Genomic DNA, 23,486 nt, shown 5'->3' with positions numbered 1-23,486 from the left:
CCTCAGTGCAATTTTACAACATATATCTGAAATAACTGTGATGTGACTTTAGACAATTTTAGGACAAAGAAAGCAATGATATGGTTATTACTGAAATTTTCGAAATAAAGCACACCTTATTTAGCTGTTTTATTATTAAATCTGGAATATCGCACTCTGAAAGAGAAGTTAAACAATGATTGATGACTATAGTCATTTCTTTAAAATAATAATAATAATAATAATAAAATATGAACAGGAAACACTCCAAACATTCGCTGTTACAATCACAATGTGAGGTTTATGTCCATTTGTCAGTTCTATAAAAGCTTCACTTCATGAAGCCACCTCTGAGATGTGGTGAATGTTAGATAGGGTGAGCTGTGCCTCCTGTGGTGGGTAGAAACGCCTGGAGCGAAGCCACAGCCTCCCAAACACCCCAGTGACGAGCAGCAAGATGAGCAGCAAGACAACCAGCAGGCCTCCCAGGACGAGAGTCTCCACCGGAGGGAAACCGCTGGGCTCTACAGAGAAAGGTTGAATTGTCCCTTAAATGAACTGTTTTAACTTGTGCAAGTTGCAGGGATTGTAAAGTGACGCACTTAGGTTGGGTTTTTCACTGGCGGTGAGCAGTCGTCTGATTGGGCCGTAGGACACGGTGTGGGACAGTGGGGCGTCTCTCCGTGTCCTCATCTGTCCGTCTTCGGTGGTACAGTTCTGCGTAGCAAATGCAGAGACAAACAATCCCAGTTGAAACCAGAGAATGCATTTAGAATGTGCACATCAACCCTATCAAAGGGAAACGAGTCCTGTACTAATGTGAACTAAAACGCAACTCAGAGAGGAAGATGTCATTTACTTGAAAAATTGCATAAAAATATATTTTACAGGTTGCAGGAAAATGGAAAAGTTTAGATTTAATCTCAAAAATTGAGCTGGAAAAAATAAGTAAATGTGTGGTTGTAACGATGTAGACTCGTAATTCAGTTGAAATAAGGGCCGTGTAAGTCCCAGTTCATACCAGTAAAAACAAGTCAAGGCTTGCCGACTGCTTTTCTGAGCTGGCGTCTGGCTATCACTTTGAGCTGTGTGTGCGTGTGCGTGTAAGGAGGTCTCACTCACAGGCTTACACACACTCAGGCTGCTGTGGCAGATCTGGACGTTGCAGTGCAGGAAGACGAAAGCGTAAGAGCTGCCAACAAACTTAAACATCTGTATCCTGAACATGGCCTCTGGACCTTCGCTGTTCTTCAGGACGCTGAGAGTCTGTTTGTCGGCCAACACTGAACAACTAGGAAGGTGGAAAAAAACCAGCTAGGAGTGAGCTGTCCGTTTAGAAACATTTTTGAACCTAAACTTGATGGTTCAGAATGTATGAGTGCAGCTCTTTTAAAGCATGTTTGATGTCTTTCCTGACTCTCTTGGTGTCTTCATTCTGCATGAATTCAGATTAGTTTATCGCTAAGGGTGAAGCTAATGGGTGGTCCATTCGTAAAAGCGTTCCTGTTTTATGAGATTATTGGGATATTTGGGAGATTATTCATACAAACGTTTATGAATTTAGAAGGGAAATAGGAGTAGGAGGCAGTGCATCACCAATGATCTTCCTATGTGAAACAAGTACTGAAATAATAAAAGTTAATCAGTGAGGGAAAATATAGTGGTTTATGTGAATTATTTTTTGAATGTGTTCATTTACACATCTTTCTTTTTCTATCTTAAACACTTTTAATGTTCTTTTTTCAGAACATGTTAACTCAGGATGGGGTTTGGTGAAGGCCTGCCTCTACCAATGTTATTTACATTTCACACACAAATAATTATCAGCTTCTAAATATGACAGCAGATTAAAGACTCAGAAGCTTGCATTCACATCAACGACTATGACATTTTAAAACTTAAAGTTGTTTTAAAACACAAAAATCTTTGCTTTAGCCTTGTGTCTCTCGGGCTAGCTGTTAGCTTCAGCTTCCAGGTCCAGAGCTCTAAATCTGAATTTAGAGTAAGTGAAGATGCCAAGAGAGTTAAGTTATTAGCTGCTATAACCATTTCACAGAAACTCACCCTAAAAATTCTGAACTACTCCTTTAAGCTCATCTAAGATAGCAGTGTTTTCCTCCTTTTCTTGGCCTTGTGAAATCATTGTGCATTTCACAGTCCTGCTGCCGCTAACAGTACCAAACACTGCCCCGGTTGTCAAGGGCATGCACAGTTGTTGAACTGAACTGCATGTGGCCTCTCAGACCGGAGTCACATGACCTGGCTCTGAGATTTGTTGTCTGACCCGCTCTCTAGGCAACAAATTCTCTTATTTCAGATTTCAACAGCGCTCCGGTAAGAGGACTTAGAGCTCGTTGCAAACGTGGAGCAATAACACTGAAATAGAGCGCACCACAAACAAGCTTCTCTTGTAAATAGGAAGGCAGGCAGCCAAAATGAACTTGTTGAGCGTTATCACAGTGACACACCTGTCTCTGATGAAGGTGTACTGAATGTTGCCGTATGGATCCCTGGTGGGTGTGGCCCAGCATCTCTCCAAACGGAGCATCAAGTGAGCCGGTATCTTTAAAAGAAAAAAACAAAAGAAAAAAATCAAAATGTCAAGCAGCAGTCAAGTCATTCTGAATGCAAGCCAAAACCTGTTTCACGATGTGCTGCGAATTGCTGATTCACAGTGTGTAAACAACAGCTGATCCGAGGGGTTGTGACAGCCTGGAGAAGATGTGCAGAAGCTCTCACATGACCGTCTAGTCACGGCTGAAGTGTTAGATTTCCGGGATAATTTGGGACATCAATCCACAAGACAGTATTTCTTAACATTGGGCAACTAAGGCAGCGTACAACTAATCCAAAAATAGCTGTTAACACTAAGAATATTTGAAATACTTTCGTCTCAGTTTTCTAAAATGGTCCAGGACATCCCTTCCCAATCTGTTAAGCAAACCATTAACAGATGTAATCGTTGCCATCTCTCAAATTGCTTTTTTGACTTCTAAAGAACTGCTTTTAGTAGAAGTAGTTCTGGTGTCGTTGGGTTATAAAACTTAATACCATTGAGTAAAAGTACAATTCAGACATTGCCGGTCATATTCATTATCACACTTGGTTAGGATGTGTAAAAATTCTTAAAATAAATGTAATATTTGATTTATATACATTTACTCAATGTAAATAAATTAAATGGAGTATTTCTTAACATGGGAAATGTCCCGTGTTAAGAAATAAAACCCCAACAGAGCAGCCCATACTGTTTTTGTATTACATTTCACAAGTTTAGAGCAAATAAAGAGGGAATATTTGCCATCTTTGTTCACTTTTTTATATCGTTCAGAGTTCAGAGTTCCTTTCGTGTGTTCTAAGGGTCTTTGGAGGAGAGATGGGCCCACAGCACCACAGATGTTGTACAGCAGCACATTTACACATAATTACCCTTTGTTTAAAGGAAAACGGAGGAGTGTTTGTTGCCAGAATGCTTAATCTTAGTCTGATTTGAAGCACAGGGTTTCAGTTGAATTTCAACTGAAATCAACGTAAACAAAGTCCATTTTTATTTCTGACAGAAGGACAGGAACAACCAGTTGGCATGGAGATAGCCTCTAATGGTTTTTACACAGATTTGATGTCCCCAAAATGTCACTCCTGGCTGTAATTCTCTAATGGTAAGTTATGGAAATAAATATGGGTCCTCATTCAGCCTCGTACCCCGTTCCCCACTAAATAAATGTGCTTATAGGGTGCATAAAAAACACTGTTATTGTAGGGTTTTCTACAATTTTCATCTGCAGCGATACCATAAAAACTTTGACAAAGATGTTTTCATCCAGGGTCAGGGACGGCACAGTTGTCCACACGTCCTCAAAGGCTTTGTCTTTGTACAGCAGCATTGACACTGAGAAATTCCCATCCTCAGTGTTCAGGGTGATGCTTCTGAAGAGGTCAAGCAAACACAAGTTTTATTGTTAAATCAGATGTCAGGGGTAAAAATAAAAAGAAGCAACACACAAATCACCTACCGGACATCCACTCGGATCATGTTTTCGCTGTTGGGTTGTTGGACCATGTAGTTTATGGGGTAGCGGCACACGAACGTGATGTTTATATAGTTTCTTGTGATGATATCTGAATAGTTATTGTGTATGGTGTTGATGAACATGATGTGTGTATCATCAGAGACCTATAAAGAGATCAAGGAGCAGAAAGTCAACGAGTAATTAGTTGAGACGTTTTCCTCGTGTAAGGCATGCTGAGGACAACAGGTATCCCATAATATTACACACAGCGACTTGCAAGATTATTCATACTCTTTGAACCTTTTCACATGTTGTCACATTGCAGTCATTAAGTTCAGTGTTTTATATTTGTTTAAGACCAACATAAAGAGGCAAAAACAAAACCATCATCAAAAGTAAGCCATCAGTAGCTACAAGTGGTAAAGAGCAGTGTTTTTCAAAGTGGAGGCCACCAGGGGTCGCTAGAGGTGACTCAGATAAGTTGACGAAAGATGAGAAAAATGCAAAAATAAAAAACTGAATTTTATAATTTTTTAATCAGAAGTTTTCAATTGGAGCTTTTAAAATCATAATATTCAGTCTGCTTTTTAGCCATTAATGCAAAACATAGGTTAGAATAACTTATTCAAATGTTATTTGCCACGCTCATCTCTCTGATTGGCTGCCAGTTGCTTTGCTCGACAAGCTAGCATAGCAAGCACGAAATGGGAACGTTTTTGTCAAGAAAAACACAAAAGGATCCGTCCAGCAACCTGTTGTGGAGGACACTGCTGCAAAAAAACCCCCTACGAACTCAAGGTCAACTAGAAACAGAAGGTATGAAGCCACATTTATGCTAAACAAATGTATTTATTAATTAGAAAACGTTGCTCTGGTGAAACGGGATCAAAGGATTAGGGCTATCAGTGGAAGGTAGATGTCACCAAATCCACCTGACAATCTCCATCAAAATAATAAAAAACACATTTAATTGACCTTTTACTACACAACTGCGAATTTGTCTATCATATGACGTTTCTAAAAGTTTCTAAAGATCTACAGTCTTGGGTGAAAGCGGGGCTGGCAGCTGAGGCAGCCAGTCTTGTTTAGCAACCCACAGCCTAATCCTGTGTGGAGGGTTACTTTCACCAGCTGCCTTGCCAGAAACCTTATAAAACACTGAGGTGGAGAGCTGGCAGGGTTTGTCTCCCTGGTTTAACCTTTGGCTCACTTTATACGACAAACCTTCAAACATTCCAAGCCAGCAATTTGAGAAAACTTGTGTGGTGCAGCCGGCATTTAAACCTCCCCAAAACTCGTAAAAGTGATCGGATTAAAATGATCAGGAGGTGAAATGGCCAGTGATTCACCACCTTCTTATTCAGAGAACTTTCAATAAATAATTAGCTTTCCCAATAAAAATCTACAGGGTTCCCTTGCTGGTTTGAATGAGATTGAAAGAAACAACACTACCCATAATTCCTGATGAAAAAAGAGCCACTCCCTATTTCTTTTCACCTCACTTTTTTCTGGCTGGACTTCAGTTTGTTCCTCTCTCTGTTTTTTTCTTTTATTATTATTTCTTTTATTTTTTTACATTTCCTTGACTCATTTTTATGCAACTCAAAAGCCTTTGTTTAAAAAAAATAGAAGATGTTAATAGCAAAAGTTGGTGCCAAAAGCAACACTAATTGGCTGGGAACTAGCCCCAGAACAAAGGTAGCCATCGTAAAATAGAAAATTTATTACAGTGGCAGTTTTATGTCGCCCATTATGCTGATACCAAGTGCTGTTTGTCTCCATAGCAGTTAAAGTTAAAGCCTCTCTCATTTGTAAGGAGCTGTTCTAAATGTCTGAGCTCACGTGCAATGTTTGATTAATTAGATGAGCGCTGCAAAACACTCAAGACACTTAAAAACAAAAAAACTTTTCTATCATTTAGGTTTGGTGTCCTACCATTATGGTCCCGCAGTCTGAGAGATTCGTCCTTATGCTAAAAACGAAGTTGTCCCCGATTTCCTCTCCTCTGCATTCTGGATCATTTAGATGCAAATCATCGACCTGAAAGACAAAGTCACACAGGTTCACGTTTTGCTGTGGTCGCACTTGACGAGAAAATGTTGGGACGGTTTTGCTCACATCAACCGGAGGAACTTTGTTGAGGAAAAACGCACTTGGAATAATGACGTCCATTTGGTCATTGGTACAAATCACCGTTTCATTGAGCTCTGGTGTTTAAAAAATGGGGTGAAAAAAAAAGGTTTTCAAACAAGAGGACAGCAAAAAAGTCCCTTTAGAGAAAGCAAGGTCACACCACGGTATTTCAACAAGATTGAAGTCCTGACCCTGAGAAGTCCTTTAAGTTCAATTTGAGCCATTCAGTCAGAAGTGGACTTGATGCTGTGCGTTGAATCTTTATTCTACTACATAGCAGAAATTTGTTTGACTTTAAGGTCACAAATTGAGGACCAGACCTTCTCATTTGGGATTCTCTCTCTAAGAGAGCAGAATAAATGCTTCAATCAGCAAAACAGGCCCAGATTATGACATTGCCACCACAATGTCTCATTAGTGTGATGTTCGTCTGATACACTTCAGCACATGTACACCTTTCAAAAGGTTGCACTTTGTCTCGTCAGTCCAGTGAAAGCCAACCCATAGGAATGATTTCGTTAGCCTTTTCAGATCAATAAATGTCAGCGACTTTGTTTCCCTTCTGTTGAATTTAGATCACACCTACTTCATACTGTCAGACAGGTACTTAAGTTCTTGACTAGGTGCAAGAAGTGAAATTAAGCTGTCCAAAAATGTGGCATAAGGGAATGTTGGTTTCAATAGATTTTATATTTAGTGAGATCAAGCTTTTTTTTTTTGTTTGTTTGTTTTAGATGACTAGGAACATTTAAGTGTTGCAAATAAAAACAACTTTTATTTTACAGAACTGAATTTCTCTTTAAAAATTGTCAACATAATGAAAAGCTTCATAATGGCAACTTGGGGTTAAGTCAACAATAGGTAACAGGAAAAAAGTGGAATCAAACCCACAATTTTCTGATTGTAGGACAACTACTCTTCGAATTGAGTCAGATTTCCCTTCAACACATAATACATTACTCATATTTAAATTATACAAATAACTACAACGTAGAAGTGAAGAAAACAAGTAGTAAAAGAGCATTCTGCCTGATTTTTGATACTGAATCATGTATGCGGTTTGTAAAGTGTGCACTGACCCTCCACCATGGGCTCCAGGTGAACTGCTGAGACCGCCGTTGTCAGAGAGAAGAGCAACCAGGTGAAAACCACACCACTGGACACCATCTTCCAAATCCTCTCCCTCTAGTTTCTCTCTGCTCTGCCACTCCGCTGAGTTTGAATCTTTCCCTAAATCTCACTGTCACCAGAAGATGTGGCGCCTCTCTCCTTCTCCAACCCATGAAACCCAGCTCTAAATGAACTGGGACCAGCCCCCCGTCCCACCATCCCCTTCTCTGGCTTTAAAACACCAGTTTGAATTATGCTTCAGACAACAATGAGATTCCACACATGAATAGGGTTGACCGAGGCGAGTCCAAGGTAACACGGATGACACCGCCTACTACAACCATGTCGTCTTAGTAAAGACCTTACAAATGTTCCTATACATGTGGGAAAAAATCGAAAGGGTTACTCTTTGTTCTCTCTGTCTTTTGTTTGGACACTTTAAAACATTTTACTGGTGCGGGAATCCCACTTTGTAAGGACAAAAGAGACTCATTATAGATCAAGGGCAATTCACTGACCAGTTTGCATCTGTGTGGTTAGACACGCCGTAAAATCCCGCTACTGCATGCAAATTCAAGAAATACATCCTCATTTAAAAAACCCCCAAAAAAACCTTCACACCAACATGTATTAAATCATTTTGAACATTAAACCTGTTCAGGCAATTTGCAAGTGGAAATGAAGGGGGAAAAAAAGATGAAGTGAGGCAGAAATCCTCTTCACCTTTGTTAGATTTTATAAGTTCTTTTATTTCAAACACAACAAAATAAAAGATCTTTTTTTTTGTAAAGGAGACATGTTTTACAATTTGGCTCGTCTCCGTCATTGTTTTAGCATACATTTGTAGGCGTAAAGACGAGTGGATTCAGTGGTTTCCTGTTTAATTCGTTCATTAATTAAATAAATAAAAAGCCAACATTGTTTCACTGACACACTTTTATTTACCGCCTGTGGAAGCTTCACCTGAATGAGGTTTTATTGTGGCTGTACAGTGAGATTCAGAGTAGCGCATGATGCTGTACAGTCTAGTCAAACGTTACGACCGAGAGTGAATATAAACGGCTGAGTCTGTTAGAACGAGAACTGACTTACATTAAAATGTGGCTTTAAATACGTTGCTTGTTGCCAGTGATTTGCTTAAAAAAAAACCAACAATATATTCTTGAAAATGCATTTTGTAAGTTGCATACATATGTATATAAAAAGGAATGTGCAAAATCCTAGTACTTCCATCGCCACTGGGTACAGAGTCAGTTCGGATTCACTCCAGATGTTCGGTGTCGTCTGTAAACAGATCGGCCAGGTCAGCCACCGTCAGAACAGCAGCCTCCGAATGCTTCATGGCTGTGCTGGTGTGACTACAGTTGAAGCAAAACACTTTCTGTTAGTATTTAAATTAATAGTATATATATCAATGATGATGTTTAGAAGCTAAAACCACCTCTTTTCTGCCGTCTTTAGCATCGCTTGCATTCGCTCCTCAATAGTGGATTTGATCAGGAATCTGTGTACAAATGTCGGCCTGTTGGACAGAGAACACCAATGTTACATTTTCCCACATTTTGTCATGTGCCAACCACAAACTTCCATGTGGGTCAAAATGGTCAAAGAGAGAATAAACATTTAATTCAGCCAAAGTCGTCCACAATGATGTACTACTTTGTCTGATACATCAGATAAAAATCCTTATAAAATACACTGACGTTTGTGGTCGTAGCAACACAGATTGTAAAACGATTTAAAGGGGAAGCATATTTTTGCAGCATACTGTGAATGTTAAAATAAAAGCTTAAAGGTAAATATGCAAAAGACACCAATGAAAAGTTCTGTATGTGTGCTTGATGTAAGATTGTGTCATAAAGTGATAATTTGAGCCTGTATAAGAAAGTTTTGAAAATGGGAAACATTGCCCCTCATTACACCTTTACTTGAGGGAACTTAAGTTAGATTTCTTTCTTGACGTGCAGCTTCCTGTCGCTTACTTTGTTTGGCCAATCCGGTGCACCCTCCCTATAGCCTGGAGTTCGTGAGCTGGGTTGAGGATTGGTTCTACCAGCAACACGTGTGTTGCTTCGATGATATTCAGCCCATTGGAGCCAGTGTGGAGTGGGAGGAGGAGAATATTGATCTTTTCATCGTATTTGAAAGAACTAAGATTCTCCTGAAAACACACAAGAAAAAAAAAATCAGTGATATCAGTGATATAGATGGTTTGCCATGATTTCTGTGAAATGTTTAAGCCAAACCTGGAACTTATGAATTCCATTGATTTGTGAAAACTCAAGGTTATTGTCCAACAAGGCCTTGGCGATGATGTCCAGGACACTCTGCCACTGTCCGCAAGACACGAGGAAACAATCCAGATCACATCCAAGCTCAATATCGTGACAAACCACAGTCCTTCGCAACAGAAACGCTTCATTTACCATTGAAAAGACGAGACATTTGGCTCCGGGATTGTTCATCTGGATCTGCTTTAGTGTTCTCACAACTGCCTCCACTTTGGTAGAGTGGCTCCCCTGCACAAAACAATTACAGCTGTTAACAAAAAGTCCAAAACTTGACATGTTTAAAATGTAATTGTCGATCAACCTTGACTGGTATGTCCTGGTCGTGGCTGGATGACTGGGTAGTGAACACGTAGGAGATTTCTGTGTGGGAAGTGGTCTGTCTGCAAATGGCACACTTGATGGCTCTCCGCCTTGAGCCCACGCTGTACTGCTCCACGATGATGGCAATGCACTCGTTACAGAAGCAGTGGCCGCAAGTCAACACGGCCCACTATAAGGAGGAAATAACAGTTCACAGTTTGCAACCTGATTGAGGTTATTTTTTACCTCAATCAGGGCTGCTCCCAGAGAACAGCATAATAGCAGTGACATTATGGTAAATTTGATTAAATGTCAAATGTGATATGTTATAAAAAATTCAAAAGCAATTAGTAGGCCTGTCACACACATTTTACTGGACAATAAATTGTCCCAGAAGTTATTGCGATAAATGATAATAGTGTTGTTTTGAGACCATCTTCATGTGATATAATGGTAATATGTGATGGTAATATGGCATTATCATTATGTGATATAATGATAATGCCAGACATAGTCAAAAATCAATAAACTTTAAATCCTCATGAACATTTAACACGGGAAATGCAAGACATTTTAAATATTCAAAATAAAGAAAAGAAACGGCAAATAAAATGAATCAGGAAGTCTCTGTAAATGAATCTAGGGCCGGTTGAGACCAAAGCACCAGACTGAAGACTTTGGTCCAATTTCTGGTAATTTTTGGTAAGAAAAGAGAAAAACGCTAACTCGTACAAATGGAAATTATTGAACTCATTTTAATTTATCATTCAAATTTATCATGATCTATTGCATATATTTTGACAAGCTTATCAATAAGCATCCAAAAACAAAATTGTTTTAAGTTGATATTTATGGGAATATTGCTTAAAAGTTTAGCCTTGTTCTTTCATTCTTTTAATATATTTAATATAAAACACTCACCTCCTGCCCCAGAGGACGAGCACAGATGGGGCATGGCTCTGGGTTCAGCCCTCCAGTTGACTTGTCCTGTGACTTGGATACAAAATTCATGCAACATGGAGTCAGACTACATTAAATGTTTCATAATTACTCCAAAAGACACAACGAAATGCTGCAAACAATTATAAACTTACCTTTTCCAGATTGGTGAGATACAGAAACTGTCCAAGCTTCTTTTGGAGTTGAGACTTGGCCACAGCTTGGTCGTTCAGGAGCTTCACCCTGTTCTGCTCCACCTGACGGCGAAACCATGGAGACCAGAGGGCAAAAAAGATAGAAAAGCAACAAAAGCGACAGACTATCAGTGAAAATGTTTCGTAATTAAAGTCAGCGAGCACAAGAATCGAAACTAGATAAATGTACTTCACCTTTTAATGTAGGGCTGGACAATAAATCTCCGCTCAGGTCGACAATAAATCAATAACACATCAATATCAATAGATATTATGTCTGATGGAATAGTCAATAATTTCACTGAATTCAGAACCGCGCAGAATTCTGGGTGATGTAGGCAGAGAAAAGACTTTATCCGCTCAATCTCTCAAGACTAGCTAATCAAGGTGAGTTGCATCAACTAACTCACTCGCTTTTTGGTTACCTAGCAACCTTGACTGTTACTCAAGGTTACTAGGTAACCAACCTGTGTTGTTACTCCAACCTGTGGAGTAACATGCGCAGCAGCAGTTTCAGGTTTCGCCTTCGTGCCTCAAGAATTTTTTTAGCTCAATTAGTTTTTTTTCCTAATTAAATAAAAATACATACATACATACATACATACATACATACATACATACATACATACATACATACATACATACATACATACATACAATTATATAACTTAAAATTGTGTAAAACAACATTACTGTTTATTGCAATAACTTCTGAGACAATTTATCATACAGCAAAATTCGTTATAACTGCTTAAAAATAAAATAACGACAGAGTAAAAACTGTGGATAAAGCAGGAAAGGTCATGGCACTGGATTGTCAGCATTCCAAATATTTAAAACAAAAAACTAATCAATAATTATCGATATTGACAGATATGAAACTATTATATCGTGATATGTTTGTCAGTCACATAGTACAGTCCTACTTTAATAAGACGGGTTTAAACATCTGATTAGTTACAGATTGTATCCCTCTGTTTACTTACTTCATGTGGTTCTATAATGTGCAGCAGTTTGGGCTTCGGCTCGTCAGGCAGACGAACCCGCAGCCGTTCAGTCGCCATGCCCAACTCGTCAATGGCCGACACATGATTGCGCAGCACCATCCAGTACTCATGCAACACCTGGAATAACACCAAATGAATCTTCTTTTTAACTTGCATAAGTACAACCGTGTAACAAGTTACAGACAAATAAAAAAATCTCTTTGACCTTTTGTAATTAGACATTTTTCCTAAAGCAGACAGGAAACTTTCCTCTTCAATTCCAAAATATAAGGGAAGCCCACTTACCTTATACTCCTTCTTCCAGTTCTCAAACAGCTCCATGAACGTGTTGCCCTCCTCCACCAGCTCCGGGTCCATGCGCTTAGCTTTGGCAAACGACAGGATGGCTTTCAGAGTGCGCTCCGTCTCGCTCGCCGCCCACAGACCACGACTGGTGGTGGGGAGGCGGTCGTCCACCAGGCCTTCCTCGTCCTCGATCATCTCTTCGAAGATGGCAGTCTGGCCTTTCACCCTGACGACGGATGTTGTTTCTATCACTTCGGGTGTTCAATTTCAATACGAGTTCAAAAACTCAAGGCGCCTGCTTACTTACGTGTGAGCAAACAACTTGGATTCATAATCAGTGAAAAGCTCGTCGGCTTTACAAAACACACAGCTGTGATATAAAAAGAGATGAGTTATAATTCATGACTTTTAAACAATGGTTTTTTTTTTTATATTTGTTAAAACTGTCACTATGTCCTGACAGTATAAGATGAGGCAGATGATGTGTAAAAAACAAAAACTATATATAACAAGCTCCCATGTGGTCCCACTGCCATCTGCAGAAATACACAGCTCAGTCAAAAACAACCAATTAGAGCCAGGAGGAGGGCCTTTGCACTGTCAATCATGCTCGTGTACATGGTGCTAAATGTGCTAATGGCACATTCTTAAACAAAATCGCATATCCGCCGTCATCAGTGGCCATGCTAACTAGCCTTAGCATTTTGAGAGGAGCTAGCTGTGACGGGAGCTAGTTGTAGGCCAGCAGAGTGGAAGGGTGGAAGGTGTGAGCAGTCAATCATGCTCGTGTACATGGTGCTAAATGTGCTAATGGCACATTCTTAAACAAAATCGCATATCCGCCGTCATCAGTGGCCATGCTAACTAGCCTTAGCATTTTGAGAGGAGCTAGCTGTGACGGGAGCTAGTTGTAGGCCAGCAGAGTGGAAGGGTGGAAGGTGTGAGCAGCACGTATCAAAGCATAACTGACTCTCCTCCTGGCTCTGATTGGTTGTTTCTGGCCAAGCGTGTATTTCTCAAACTGGCAGTAGAACCACATGGAGGAGATAAAAAATGTTTCCACATTTTATCCGTCTCGTGCTCTGCTGTCATGACACAGTCACAGTTTTAACAAATATGTAAAATGCATGTTGTTTTTGAAAGCTTTAAGAGCTTTCAAAAACAACATGCATATGTACAACTACATATGCATGTACAACTACATATTGTAGAGTATCATGCATAATGTGATGATGACCCTGAGTACTGGTATTGGTAACTTACTTATTGAGTGGCAGTCGCATTGGCCTAAGGTGGCAAATGGTGGCCTCTTCAATAACTTCCTTAGAAGCCGGGCCCTCAAGACTCTTCACTGCGTCTCGGACAGTCTTTTGTGACTTCATTAGATCTTGCATTTGTGTGGTGAGAATGAACTGCAGACCACAAGCGTCACGGAACCTGCAGGGAACCCAGCATGTTTTTAGAGTATTATTAGCATGAATGCTAACGGTGGCAGCTAAGTAGAGGCGTTTTACTTGTCTGCCATGGAGAGTTTGTTGGCCTGCTGCTTGTAGCTGGAAGTTAGCTCATTCTTCACACGAGACACCAGATCTTCATCGGTGGAACAGCTGGTTGACAGCTGGACGACTTCCAACCACCAGGGGGAGTTCAAGTTCACCTGGACATTAAAAAGTCAATCTGTCTGATGGGAAGCTTATCTGACTAAGTTTTTCAAATTATCTCAAAAAATAGTGAGGTAATTATTTTAATTACACTATTGGATTCTTGATTAACAACCACGTGAAAGCAATGGAACATATCTGCCCAAAATCTCAGGACTAATTTTGAGTAAATTTTCTTTCATTTTATATTTATCATTTTGTCTCTACTGACGTTGCAGTTTGCAGTTTATTTGTCATGTTCAAAAACTAGAAAGAGAAGAAAATACAAATAACAGAAAAAGCAATGAAACAATAATAAATATTTCTGTTGTAACCGCTCGTCTTGTTCAGATAATTATTGAAAAGTTCATCTATTCCTGGAGTGTAAAAATAATAAATCTGACAGCAACAACAAATGTTTGAATGTTTTTGAAAGTATATGTGCCATTTCTCACTTTGCGCTTCAGCTCTTTGATGTTCTGCAGAACCGGCTGCAGAGCCTGATGAGCGTCGGCCACCTCCGAGTCGTATTTGGTCATGTAATGCTGCCGCAGCTGCTCAGCCTGCAGACGAACAAATATTTTAAAAGCAAACAAATTTGGAAAAGACCTCCAACGACGTTTATATCTAAAACACTACACTACTAACAAATCTGCGCTGCGTACCTCTTCACCGAGTCGGTCATCTCTGAGTGTTGGAGGAATCCCACGATGCTTTGCATTGAGCAGCTCCATTAGGTTGTGAGTGGCATGAAGTCGCTGGTTTGCATTAATGGTGAAAGAATAATATTAAATTCTTATATTTGGACAAAACCGGAGAAGGGCACGACTTCTGACATTTAAAACCCCTTGAATTTTTTCACGTTTGCCACCCTACAACCACAAAAGTCAATGTAGTGTTGAGGAAGGAGATAAATAATCAACAATGATCCCACACACCTGTAATGAATCAGTTTTCAGCCGGCCTTTGTGCTCCTCTGATGAGCGCAGAACTTCTCTATACATCTCGGCGGCCTCCACAAACTCGCCTGCAGGTGACAAAAGAAGCAGTTGTCCTGAGCGACTCTTGCTGCAATTTGAGGTAATGAGATGAGACTATAGGAATAATCTCACATATCCGTACAAAACGCAACAAAGATGAGATCGTGTTTTGTTTTGAACTTCTTCCCATGGGAAACGGGAGCAAAGCGGGCGGGTGTTTTATACCTCGGATGATGTGAATTCCAGCCAAGCCGTTGAGTGCGCACACCAGCTGTCTGTGAGCTTCTTCACACTCCACTCGACATTTCTTCTGCAAGGACTTGAGGAGCTCCTCCATTGTCATGGTGCTGAAAGAAGAGAAAAGCGCTTAAATCTCGCCTACGCAGACTTGGTGAGTTTGAAATAAACACAAATGTGTCCTATTAGCTTCCTGGTTTACTCTGCCTAGTCTAGAAGGGTTAGTAATTAGCGGGTGCTATAAGAAAACCTTTTCTGCAGAGGCAGGAACTCCCCCCTCACGGCCTGCGGGTGGCAGCAGGCCTGGCGCAGCCTCAGCAGCGGGTACAGAATGGTGTTGACGGTGCGGCGGTCCAGGCTGCCCAGTTTCAGGCTCCAGTCGGAGATTTTCCTGAGTTTGACCAGAGCGTCCTGGGAGCAGACCTCGTGCTGGCGATGGTAGAAATGGCCCTCAACAGGAGAAAAGTGAAGCCAGTGCACCTCCTCTGTCTGAGGGGGAATCTGAATCTGAAGAGGGAAGAATAAATAATGCATTTAGTTAAGGTGAAATTGTCTGAAAAGTTGGCGCGGGGCTCTTAAAAACCCTACCTGATCGATGACGTCCTTTTTAGCCGACCGCCACAATATCTGAGCAATCACATTGTACAGAGGTTCTGTGTTTCCGCGGCGATAGGGGCGATAAAGCAGCTGGTCCCACCAGTATTTCACCCAGTATGGATCCACTCCGAGAAAAAGCGTCAGGCCGTACAGATCTACAAAACACAACGAGTTCAGTGGGGAGCGGAGAGATTCAACGGACTCAGGTCGACGGTTTTCCATCGACAACTTTACCTTCGAGGCCTCGTTGGACGGGAGTGCCACTGACGCACCAACGGTTGATGGAGGCAAGACGCAGAGCCATTTCTGCAGCCTGGCGGCCAGAAAAGTAGCACACATAAATTGAACACAATTATGAATAACAAGAGCGTGACCTCGACTCACCTTGGCAGTGGGACACTCGACCATCTGGGCCTCATCCAGACAGATGCGCCACCACTCCACGGCCACCAGAGGGCTGGGGACCGCCATGTAGCGCTTCTGGTTGCGGAAGCGTCGGCCGTCCTTGCTGTTGCTGTGGGGGATGTCGACGTAGTTGAGCTCAGAGCGAAGAACGTCGTAGGTGGTGATGACCACATCCTGCTCAGCGAGCATCCGAGGCTGGATGAACCCGTGTTTCTTCACGCCCTGATACACCTGAGAGACGGACACACACACGGAGCTACTTTAGAGGAGAACAGGAACTGTAAAAAAAAAAAAAAAACTAAAATGTGAGAAAACAGATGTAAGGTGGAGTTTAATAAGATAGAATGACAACTATTTCCTACAGAAAGACAGAAGACTTTAAAACTAAAGAGAGCTGAAACGATTAATTGTGATGAATCTAATTTAATAATCGATTAATCATTAACTGGAGTATACAGACTCAAAAACTGTCATTTGCTGAATTAAAAAAAAAAAAAATATATATATATATATATATATATATATATTCAGTGATTAGTCAAAATTGTACAAAATATATATCCATTTTGTATTTAAGTCAAAAAAACGCCTTTGTTTTACCTAAAACTTCTCAGGTGTCGTAGTTTTAGCTTCACCAGGTTCAAATTTACTAAAGAAATGCTTTGTTACTGCATTTTAGGCATAAGAAAATGTTTAATTTCTTAATTTAAAAAATTTATTGAACGTTTCTTTGCATCTTTTAATGTATTTCTAATATTGTATAGAAAAGGCTTAAGTAACTAAATGAAAACTCTGTAGAATGTGCCAGTATTTTTATCCGATTATTCAATTAATCATCAAAATAAGTTACAATTAATCTATTAATCGCCAATTAATTGATAAGCTAATTGATTGCAGAACTATTTGGCCGGATTTAAAAAAAAACTAAATAAATATCGCTCACCAGCACGCGCAGAGAGGAGGATCTGATGTGGCGGTTGATCTCCTCCACCCACTGGTGGCAGATGGAGCTGGGCGAAATGATGAGCGTGGCACCAGTGGATACTGGTTTCATAGCCACCAGGCAGTGAGGGCAGTAGAAGGGCGTGGTTGTGAGGCTCTCCTCCTTATAGTTCACACATTCTGCGTGCTGCCACAGCTGACAGTTCATACACTGCACACGCGGCTTGTAGTCAATAATGCCCAGCTCTCCACAGATACACTCAAAGCGGTAATCTGTGGTGTTGAACGGGACTACGGACGCTCTGGTGGGAGTTTCCGTCTCATCCTGTGAATCCATCCCAGAGGCTTCTTCTCCTCTGTCTGCTCTGGGAATCTCCTGTGTGTTTGACTCAAGTTTACCCAGAGAAAGCCGTAAAGATACCGCGGCAGAACCCGTCGACGTCGCACTGTCTTCCAGATAGGCTTTCTTGTTTGCTTTTCCCTCCCATTGCTTTTGTTCTTTTCCTTCTGTGTCACGCCGGTCCGATGCATGGCTCAGATCTCTCTGACTGTCTGAGAGGGAGTTCTGGAGAGCCGCCTCGGCCTTCTCCTTCGCTCGCCTCTGAAACGTCTTCCTTGGCATGCTCTCCGCTGGTCTGAAGATCTAACAAAGACAAACGTTGATCAAGGAGAGAAATCAAAGTGACCGATAAATCACGGCATCAAATTTTGACACGGCAGTTGCGGATTCTTACCAACTTGGATGCTGCAGACAAGATTTTCTTTGTTTCTTTGTAGTTCTTCCCCAACTTGAAAGAACCCGCCAGACCCCGGCCCTTTACGCGGTCGACAAATCCTTCGTTTATCAGCTTCGCGAGCGTCTTCTTGATGTGATTGCGGTTCTTCAGGAGGTCATAGCCGTAAGTGGCCCGGATGTAGGTGAACACAGCGTTGACAGAGGCTCCTTTGCCGGTCCGCATCTCCTTTATTGCATTTAGCAACATCACGCGCACAGCTATAGAAACCCCCCCCAAAAAAACACTTTTTAAAAAAATGCAAGATCAACTTTGAACATACAGATGTGTCAAGAGACAGATGAGGGTGTCGCACCTGGGTGGGAAGTTTTTATTTTCAGCTGGGCTTCAGGCTTGCAGCGTGTAGTTTTCACTTCTATCGGACGAGGAGGAACAAAGTAATTCACAGATTTTCCCTGCAGTGAGCAGAAGGTAACGAGCTATAAAAATGTTGCAGTTTTCAAATGTCTCGTTCAAAAAGATAATACTGAGCAAGAAGTTCACACCACAGGCAACGTGAGGGCCTCCTGCTCCAGATTCTGACGAGTATGGAAGAGAATAAGTGCCAAAACTTCCACCGTTTTCCCGAGGCCCATCTCATCGGCCAGAATCCCACCGGGCCACTCGATTCCGGCCAGCGGGAATTCTCGAATTAAGCTAAAATAACAGGAAACGGAGATAAAACTAAACATATGCTTCAGGATGGAAAAAAACAGATAAAACTTCAGGCACTAATGCAATATCTTTAAAATCTGGCTGTTAAGTAGGAGCTGTAAAAACGCGCATCTTGTTTATTTTTCAAAAATTGTCCTACCTATGGTATTCGGCTTTGTTTCTAAGTAAGATATGCACATTTCTGGACGAGTCAGGCTTAAAACATTTTGAAATTTTCTTGCAAAGACGTGACAAAAATCTTTTTGGGGGACATAAGGTTTTGCACATCACATGCAGGACCATTCAATGATTTTATGCATTGGATGTTGTTTTATTTTTATTTTGTGTGAGCAGATTTGAAAGTGAAACCCAGATGGCTTCATCGAGGAGTAAAACCCTCCTTTAGCACCATATAATATCCAAACCATAACATTTGTGTTGAGCTATAGAACCACCTACTGGTGGGTGGTGTTACATTTATCCAAAAACCAGTGCATGCACTTTACTTTATTTCCAAGGAAAGTCTCCAGTTTTACTGGTTAAGGCTGCAGTGTGAGTTTAATTAGGGGGAGAAAAAAATGGCAGCACAACTTCAGCAGAGTTTCATTGTCTGCTGGCTTGTTTTTCCTAATAAAGTAACAGCTGTAGCACTATGACAAAAAACATGTTCAAAGAGAAAGCACTAAAATACAACCTAAGACGAGGAATATAAATAGATTTGTTACTGTTCTTATTTTTGATTACACGTGTTTCAGAAAAAGTGGTTCTTCTTACCAGCCGGTAAAGGGATTATAGAACAACTTCTTGCCACATAAAGTCACAACCTCTCGCCACAGGAAATGCAGGGAGTGTTCTATAAACAAAAGCAGAAAATACATTGCAATCTTCAATATATAAAGCTCGCATAATCTCTGGTTTTTCTACGAACACTGAAAACGTCTTTTTCACCTTTGATATAGTCTCAAGTAATCACTTGAATTCCCAGGTTTCCCTGAAATGGACATGCATATCTTTCACTATCATCATCATCATCATATGTACCTTTAGGTGCACTAATGTTATATTTCTCTCTCTTCAGCATCCAGTTGACGGCCTGGCTCTGGTAGGGCCTGAGGACGGGAATCAGAACCTTGTGCTGGACATCGTATGTTGCATCCTGGTTCTCCTCCTGGTGCTGGTGCCTCACGTAGTCGTAGAGTTCCTCCACGTTCTGCCTCTCCAGATCAGTGTCGCATTCCTCCTCCTCGTTCTCTACGACTTCTGCATCAAAATGAAAGAAGAAACGGTTAAGAGACAGCTCTGAAGGAGCACAGGGTTCATTTAGTGGCTAATGTTACAAACTGGGCCCAAACGCGCACCAGGAATGATGAAATCGTAGAAATACTCCATCAGCTTCTGCATTATCTGAGTCGCTTTCTTCGGCCGAGCGTTTCCCTCGCTGAGGAACTCTGGCTTCCCCAGCCCAGTTTCCAGCAGGTAAATTCCCAACTGTCACACAAAGACAACACTCAGCTTTCATGTAGCATGAGCAAAACAATATTATTATATCTTAAATTAGCTCTAAATCATCCGGAAAACAAATCTGTAATTAATCACTAATTATACCGGATTATTTACATTACTGTGTACGGACTATAAACCCATACAGTAATGTTCAATAAATAAAAAATTAGGCTGTTTTTTTATTTTATTTCAGTAACTAAATTCAGATCACATTATACAAATAAATTTCACACAGACAGATGTTTTCAAGCCCCCATTTCTGTTAATTATGATGATTTTCTGCTTACAGCTCATAGAAACTCAAAATTTAAGACTAGAATATGACATCAAACCATTAAAAAAAAACATATTCAAAGCAGAAATATGGGATTAATGAAATGCATGCTTAGTAATTGCTTAAAGGTTGTTATTTTAAAAAATATGCTTAATCTGACAGACGAGCCTCATCGGTGTGTGTAGCCTAATTTTGTGAATATGCCTGTAGTTAATTGCAAAAGTATGTCTTCCTAATATTACAACCACAAATCCTGTGCTATAGTATCATTACGTTACAATAAGTAGGCCTGTCACAATAACACGTTTTTCAGGACGATAAATTGTCCCAGTAATTATCGTGATAAATCATAATACTGTTTTGAGACCATTTTCCAGTAATGTATAGATAATGGAAAAATAGCGCAATTTAATTTTGTAAAGAACATTTAACACTGGAACTTGAAGATATTTAAATATGCAAAACAAAACACAACAACCAAAATCAATAAATAACATGGACATAAAAAGCACACCCATCCCAAACCGTAAATAAGATGGATTATGAAGTCTCTGTGAAAAAAACTGCCTGTCAAAAAAAATATTAATCATCAGCATAGAGATTATGAAGCTTATTTTAGTTTATCATGCAATTAATTGATTAATTACTCATGCACATAAGTCTGTTGCAGTAAGTTACAGAGAGCAAGTTATGCTCCAGTTTGTGTTGGTCTGTCAAATGTAATCCAAACAAAGTTTGCTGTTGTAACGTGACAAAATGTGGAAAAGTTTAAGCGATCTCCTAACTTGCACCTTCACTTCCTGCTCCTTGGTCTGGTGGCAGAGTTGCACCACCCTCCTCTTCTGCAGCCAGTCGAGGTCCTCGAATGGGATCCTGCCGAGGCTGCACTCCACGGCACAGCCGTCCTCCTCAGGGCTCCACTGTGGTCCCGGGCTCTCATCACAGCTGCTGTAACTGAGGTAGAGCTGCTTGCCTGTCCGGTACGCCAGAAAAGATCTGTGCTCGTAGTCAGACGGCAGCCAAGCTGGCCTGATGCTGAACTCCCCGATAAGAGCCTTCCAGACGTGGCCCAGCTTTAAAGCCGGCACCACAGAGAGAGCCAGAGAGGCGGAGGCGGCGCTGCTGCTGTCCGAGGACGTGCTGGGAAGTTCATCTGAAAGCTGAACCGAAAGAGCGCATGCGTCCTCCTCTGTGATGTCTTCTACGGCAGAGAGAAAAGATCTGCAGGCGGTAAGGTCAACTGAAAGACAGGAAGAGGAGGACGGAGTCTGGTCGTCTTCCTGGACGGCTTCCTGGACGGCTTCGTTCTTCCTGTCCTCCAGCATGTTCCATTCCAGCCTCCTCTTCGATTCTTCATCCACCCTCACAGGAGGGGCCCTCTTCCTTCGACTGCTCATTATAAAAACCTTAACAGAGATCAAAATTAATAAGGAATTACTTATTACCCTGTACCACATCAAAAATAGGAGCCACATAACTAAACAAAGCAAGATAAAATGTCTTTATGGGGCAATACAAACATTTGTTTTTTATGGGTATAATAAGGGACATACATAAAATTAGAATAAAATAGTAAAATAGTGCCTCATATTACCTGAATTAAATATCTAGAGCTAGAAAGTGAGAGATCCAAGCTGGAATTGAGCCTTACTCTGTAAATAATGTTTCTTCATATTTTACATTTCTTTTAACTGAGTATCATGATTAAAAGACGTTGCACAACAATGTCTCTTATGCTTTATGCATGTGCAACTTTTGTATTATGCTGCGTCTAGTAGAAGCTTTTTAAAGGGTTATTAGCAACACTTTTAACTATGATGCTCTCGTCATTTTACTACTTTAACCTGTCAGTTAAGAGCATTTGTATCATTACAAAACCTATATTGGCTATATTACATCAGGTGAAACACAGACGTAAATTAACACCGCTTCTAATTTTAGGGTAAACCCTACTGCTAACCAGCAACTAGTTTGTTTATCCACCTGCACAGGGCACTGTTTCAGGATTTGAAATACGGAAGTCTTGCTGGTAATATAAACAACGGTACAGAGACCACTTTCGCCTAACGTTGTAGATTTATCGTTTGACATACCAGCAAATTATATTAAAAACATGTACTTTCTTAGCCTTCCCCAAGGTGCTCCGCTGACTACGACTGTAACAAAAGTCGCTTCATGATGAAGAAGCTCCTCATTAACGAGCAGAAAAAGCAGCATAAACACAGATCAATTATCCACAGCGACGTTCATGTCCGCCATTTTTAAATACAGGAAGTGACGTCGGAGGGGGTGGAAGCATAGTTTTTGGTAATTAAAACCCCTCACAATGTCTTTTCTGATCAATTTAAGTTAAGTATTATTATTATTATTATTATTATTATTATTTTGTTTTGTTGCCGTCTGAAGACGTAGAATTTCCAGAGTTTAACATCATCGTAATGCGTTGAAGCCATACTGAAAATAAATAATAAAAATGCTTTCCACGATAAGACACTAGATGTTTACTTTCATACAGTTTAGGTAAAATTTAGCATATACCTACATTTTGAAGACAGTCAAAAAGTTTTTAATTGAATAACTTGAATATAATATTTTCAAGTTATTCAATTAAAAACTTGTTTTCCCTTTTTTCTGGTTCTGATACCTATGTGTATTCAGGGTAAAAGGTACAAGTATGTGCATTACTATGTTGTCCAATATATATTTTTGTTTCATCATATAAATTCATATAACTGTTGGCTTATTCATTAGATAGTGATAGTTTTGAAGTCGTAAGATAATTTATATGTATATCACAAATAAAATAAAATAAATGTAATTGATTAATATTTGTTGTAATGTATCATATTTATCGATTTATTGAATTCGTAGTTAAATACTGAAGCTTTTTTTTCAATAATCCATGTTCGAATGTATCACAAAAATTGTTCAAATAAATGCTACAATAATTAATTTTAATTTGATCTCCTTATGTATTCAAATTTTAAACAGCAATTTCCACATTTCGTAGTTTACTTGTGTATTTCATAAATTATTGATTTTCCCATGTCATAATGTAAAGCCAATATGATAAATTAATATATCTAATTATGTAATTATAATTAAATATATAGTTCAAATATATTTAATGAATTATTTATATTATTCATTGGGATAACAATTTAAACTGATTGTATTTGAAATAAAGGTTGTCATACCATATATTTACCACATGGTGTCACAAGAGAGCTTCC

General features: G+C 40.1%; 2 protein-coding genes across 3 annotated transcripts; both read right to left on the bottom strand.

Annotated features, from left to right (window-relative positions):
* Positions 1-114: 114 nt before the first annotated feature.
* Positions 115-8,029, bottom strand: LOC103458358 (pancreatic secretory granule membrane major glycoprotein GP2). Its single transcript, XM_008399077.3, has 9 exons — positions 7,202-8,029; positions 6,108-6,196; positions 5,925-6,029; positions 3,993-4,153; positions 3,771-3,906; positions 2,448-2,542; positions 1,102-1,270; positions 582-696; positions 115-503 (listed from the first exon to the last, which is right to left on the bottom strand). The coding sequence occupies exons 1-9, from the start codon at positions 7,287-7,289 to the stop codon at positions 316-318; spliced, it is 1,146 nt and encodes a 381-aa protein (XP_008397299.1). The 5' UTR covers positions 7,290-8,029; the 3' UTR covers positions 115-315.
* Positions 8,030-8,150: 121 nt separating this feature from the next.
* shprh (SNF2 histone linker PHD RING helicase) lies at positions 8,151-22,535 on the bottom strand. 2 transcript variants are annotated; one of them, XM_008399075.3, is made up of 30 exons: positions 22,347-22,535; positions 21,045-21,659; positions 19,835-19,964; positions 19,518-19,736; positions 19,251-19,329; positions 18,329-18,479; positions 18,139-18,238; positions 17,784-18,043; positions 17,051-17,692; positions 16,087-16,338; positions 15,937-16,015; positions 15,694-15,857; positions 15,356-15,612; positions 15,094-15,215; positions 14,827-14,915; positions 14,554-14,646; positions 14,344-14,451; positions 13,763-13,905; positions 13,512-13,685; positions 12,556-12,618; positions 12,249-12,474; positions 11,943-12,080; positions 10,918-11,019; positions 10,745-10,816; positions 9,825-10,013; positions 9,659-9,751; positions 9,479-9,565; positions 9,215-9,393; positions 8,674-8,754; positions 8,151-8,590 (listed from the first exon to the last, which is right to left on the bottom strand). In XM_008399075.3, exons 2-30 carry the CDS (start codon positions 21,648-21,650, stop codon positions 8,494-8,496), a joined length of 4,995 nt encoding a protein of 1,664 aa, XP_008397297.1. In that variant the 5' UTR covers positions 21,651-21,659; positions 22,347-22,535; the 3' UTR covers positions 8,151-8,493. The 2 variants fall into 2 exon arrangements, with proteins under 2 accessions (XP_008397297.1, XP_008397298.1); XM_008399076.3 differs by having other exon boundaries at positions 22,373-22,535.
* Positions 22,536-23,486: the final 951 nt, after the last annotated feature.

The sequence above is a fragment of the Poecilia reticulata genome, chromosome 22, assembly GCF_904066995.2.
Source record: "Poecilia reticulata chromosome 22, P_reticulata-male-v2, whole genome shotgun sequence".
NCBI lineage: Eukaryota > Metazoa > Chordata > Actinopteri > Cyprinodontiformes > Poeciliidae > Poecilia > Poecilia reticulata.
The sequence above is the reverse complement of the archived record's forward strand: the minus strand, read 5'-3'. Positions and strand labels throughout refer to the sequence as shown.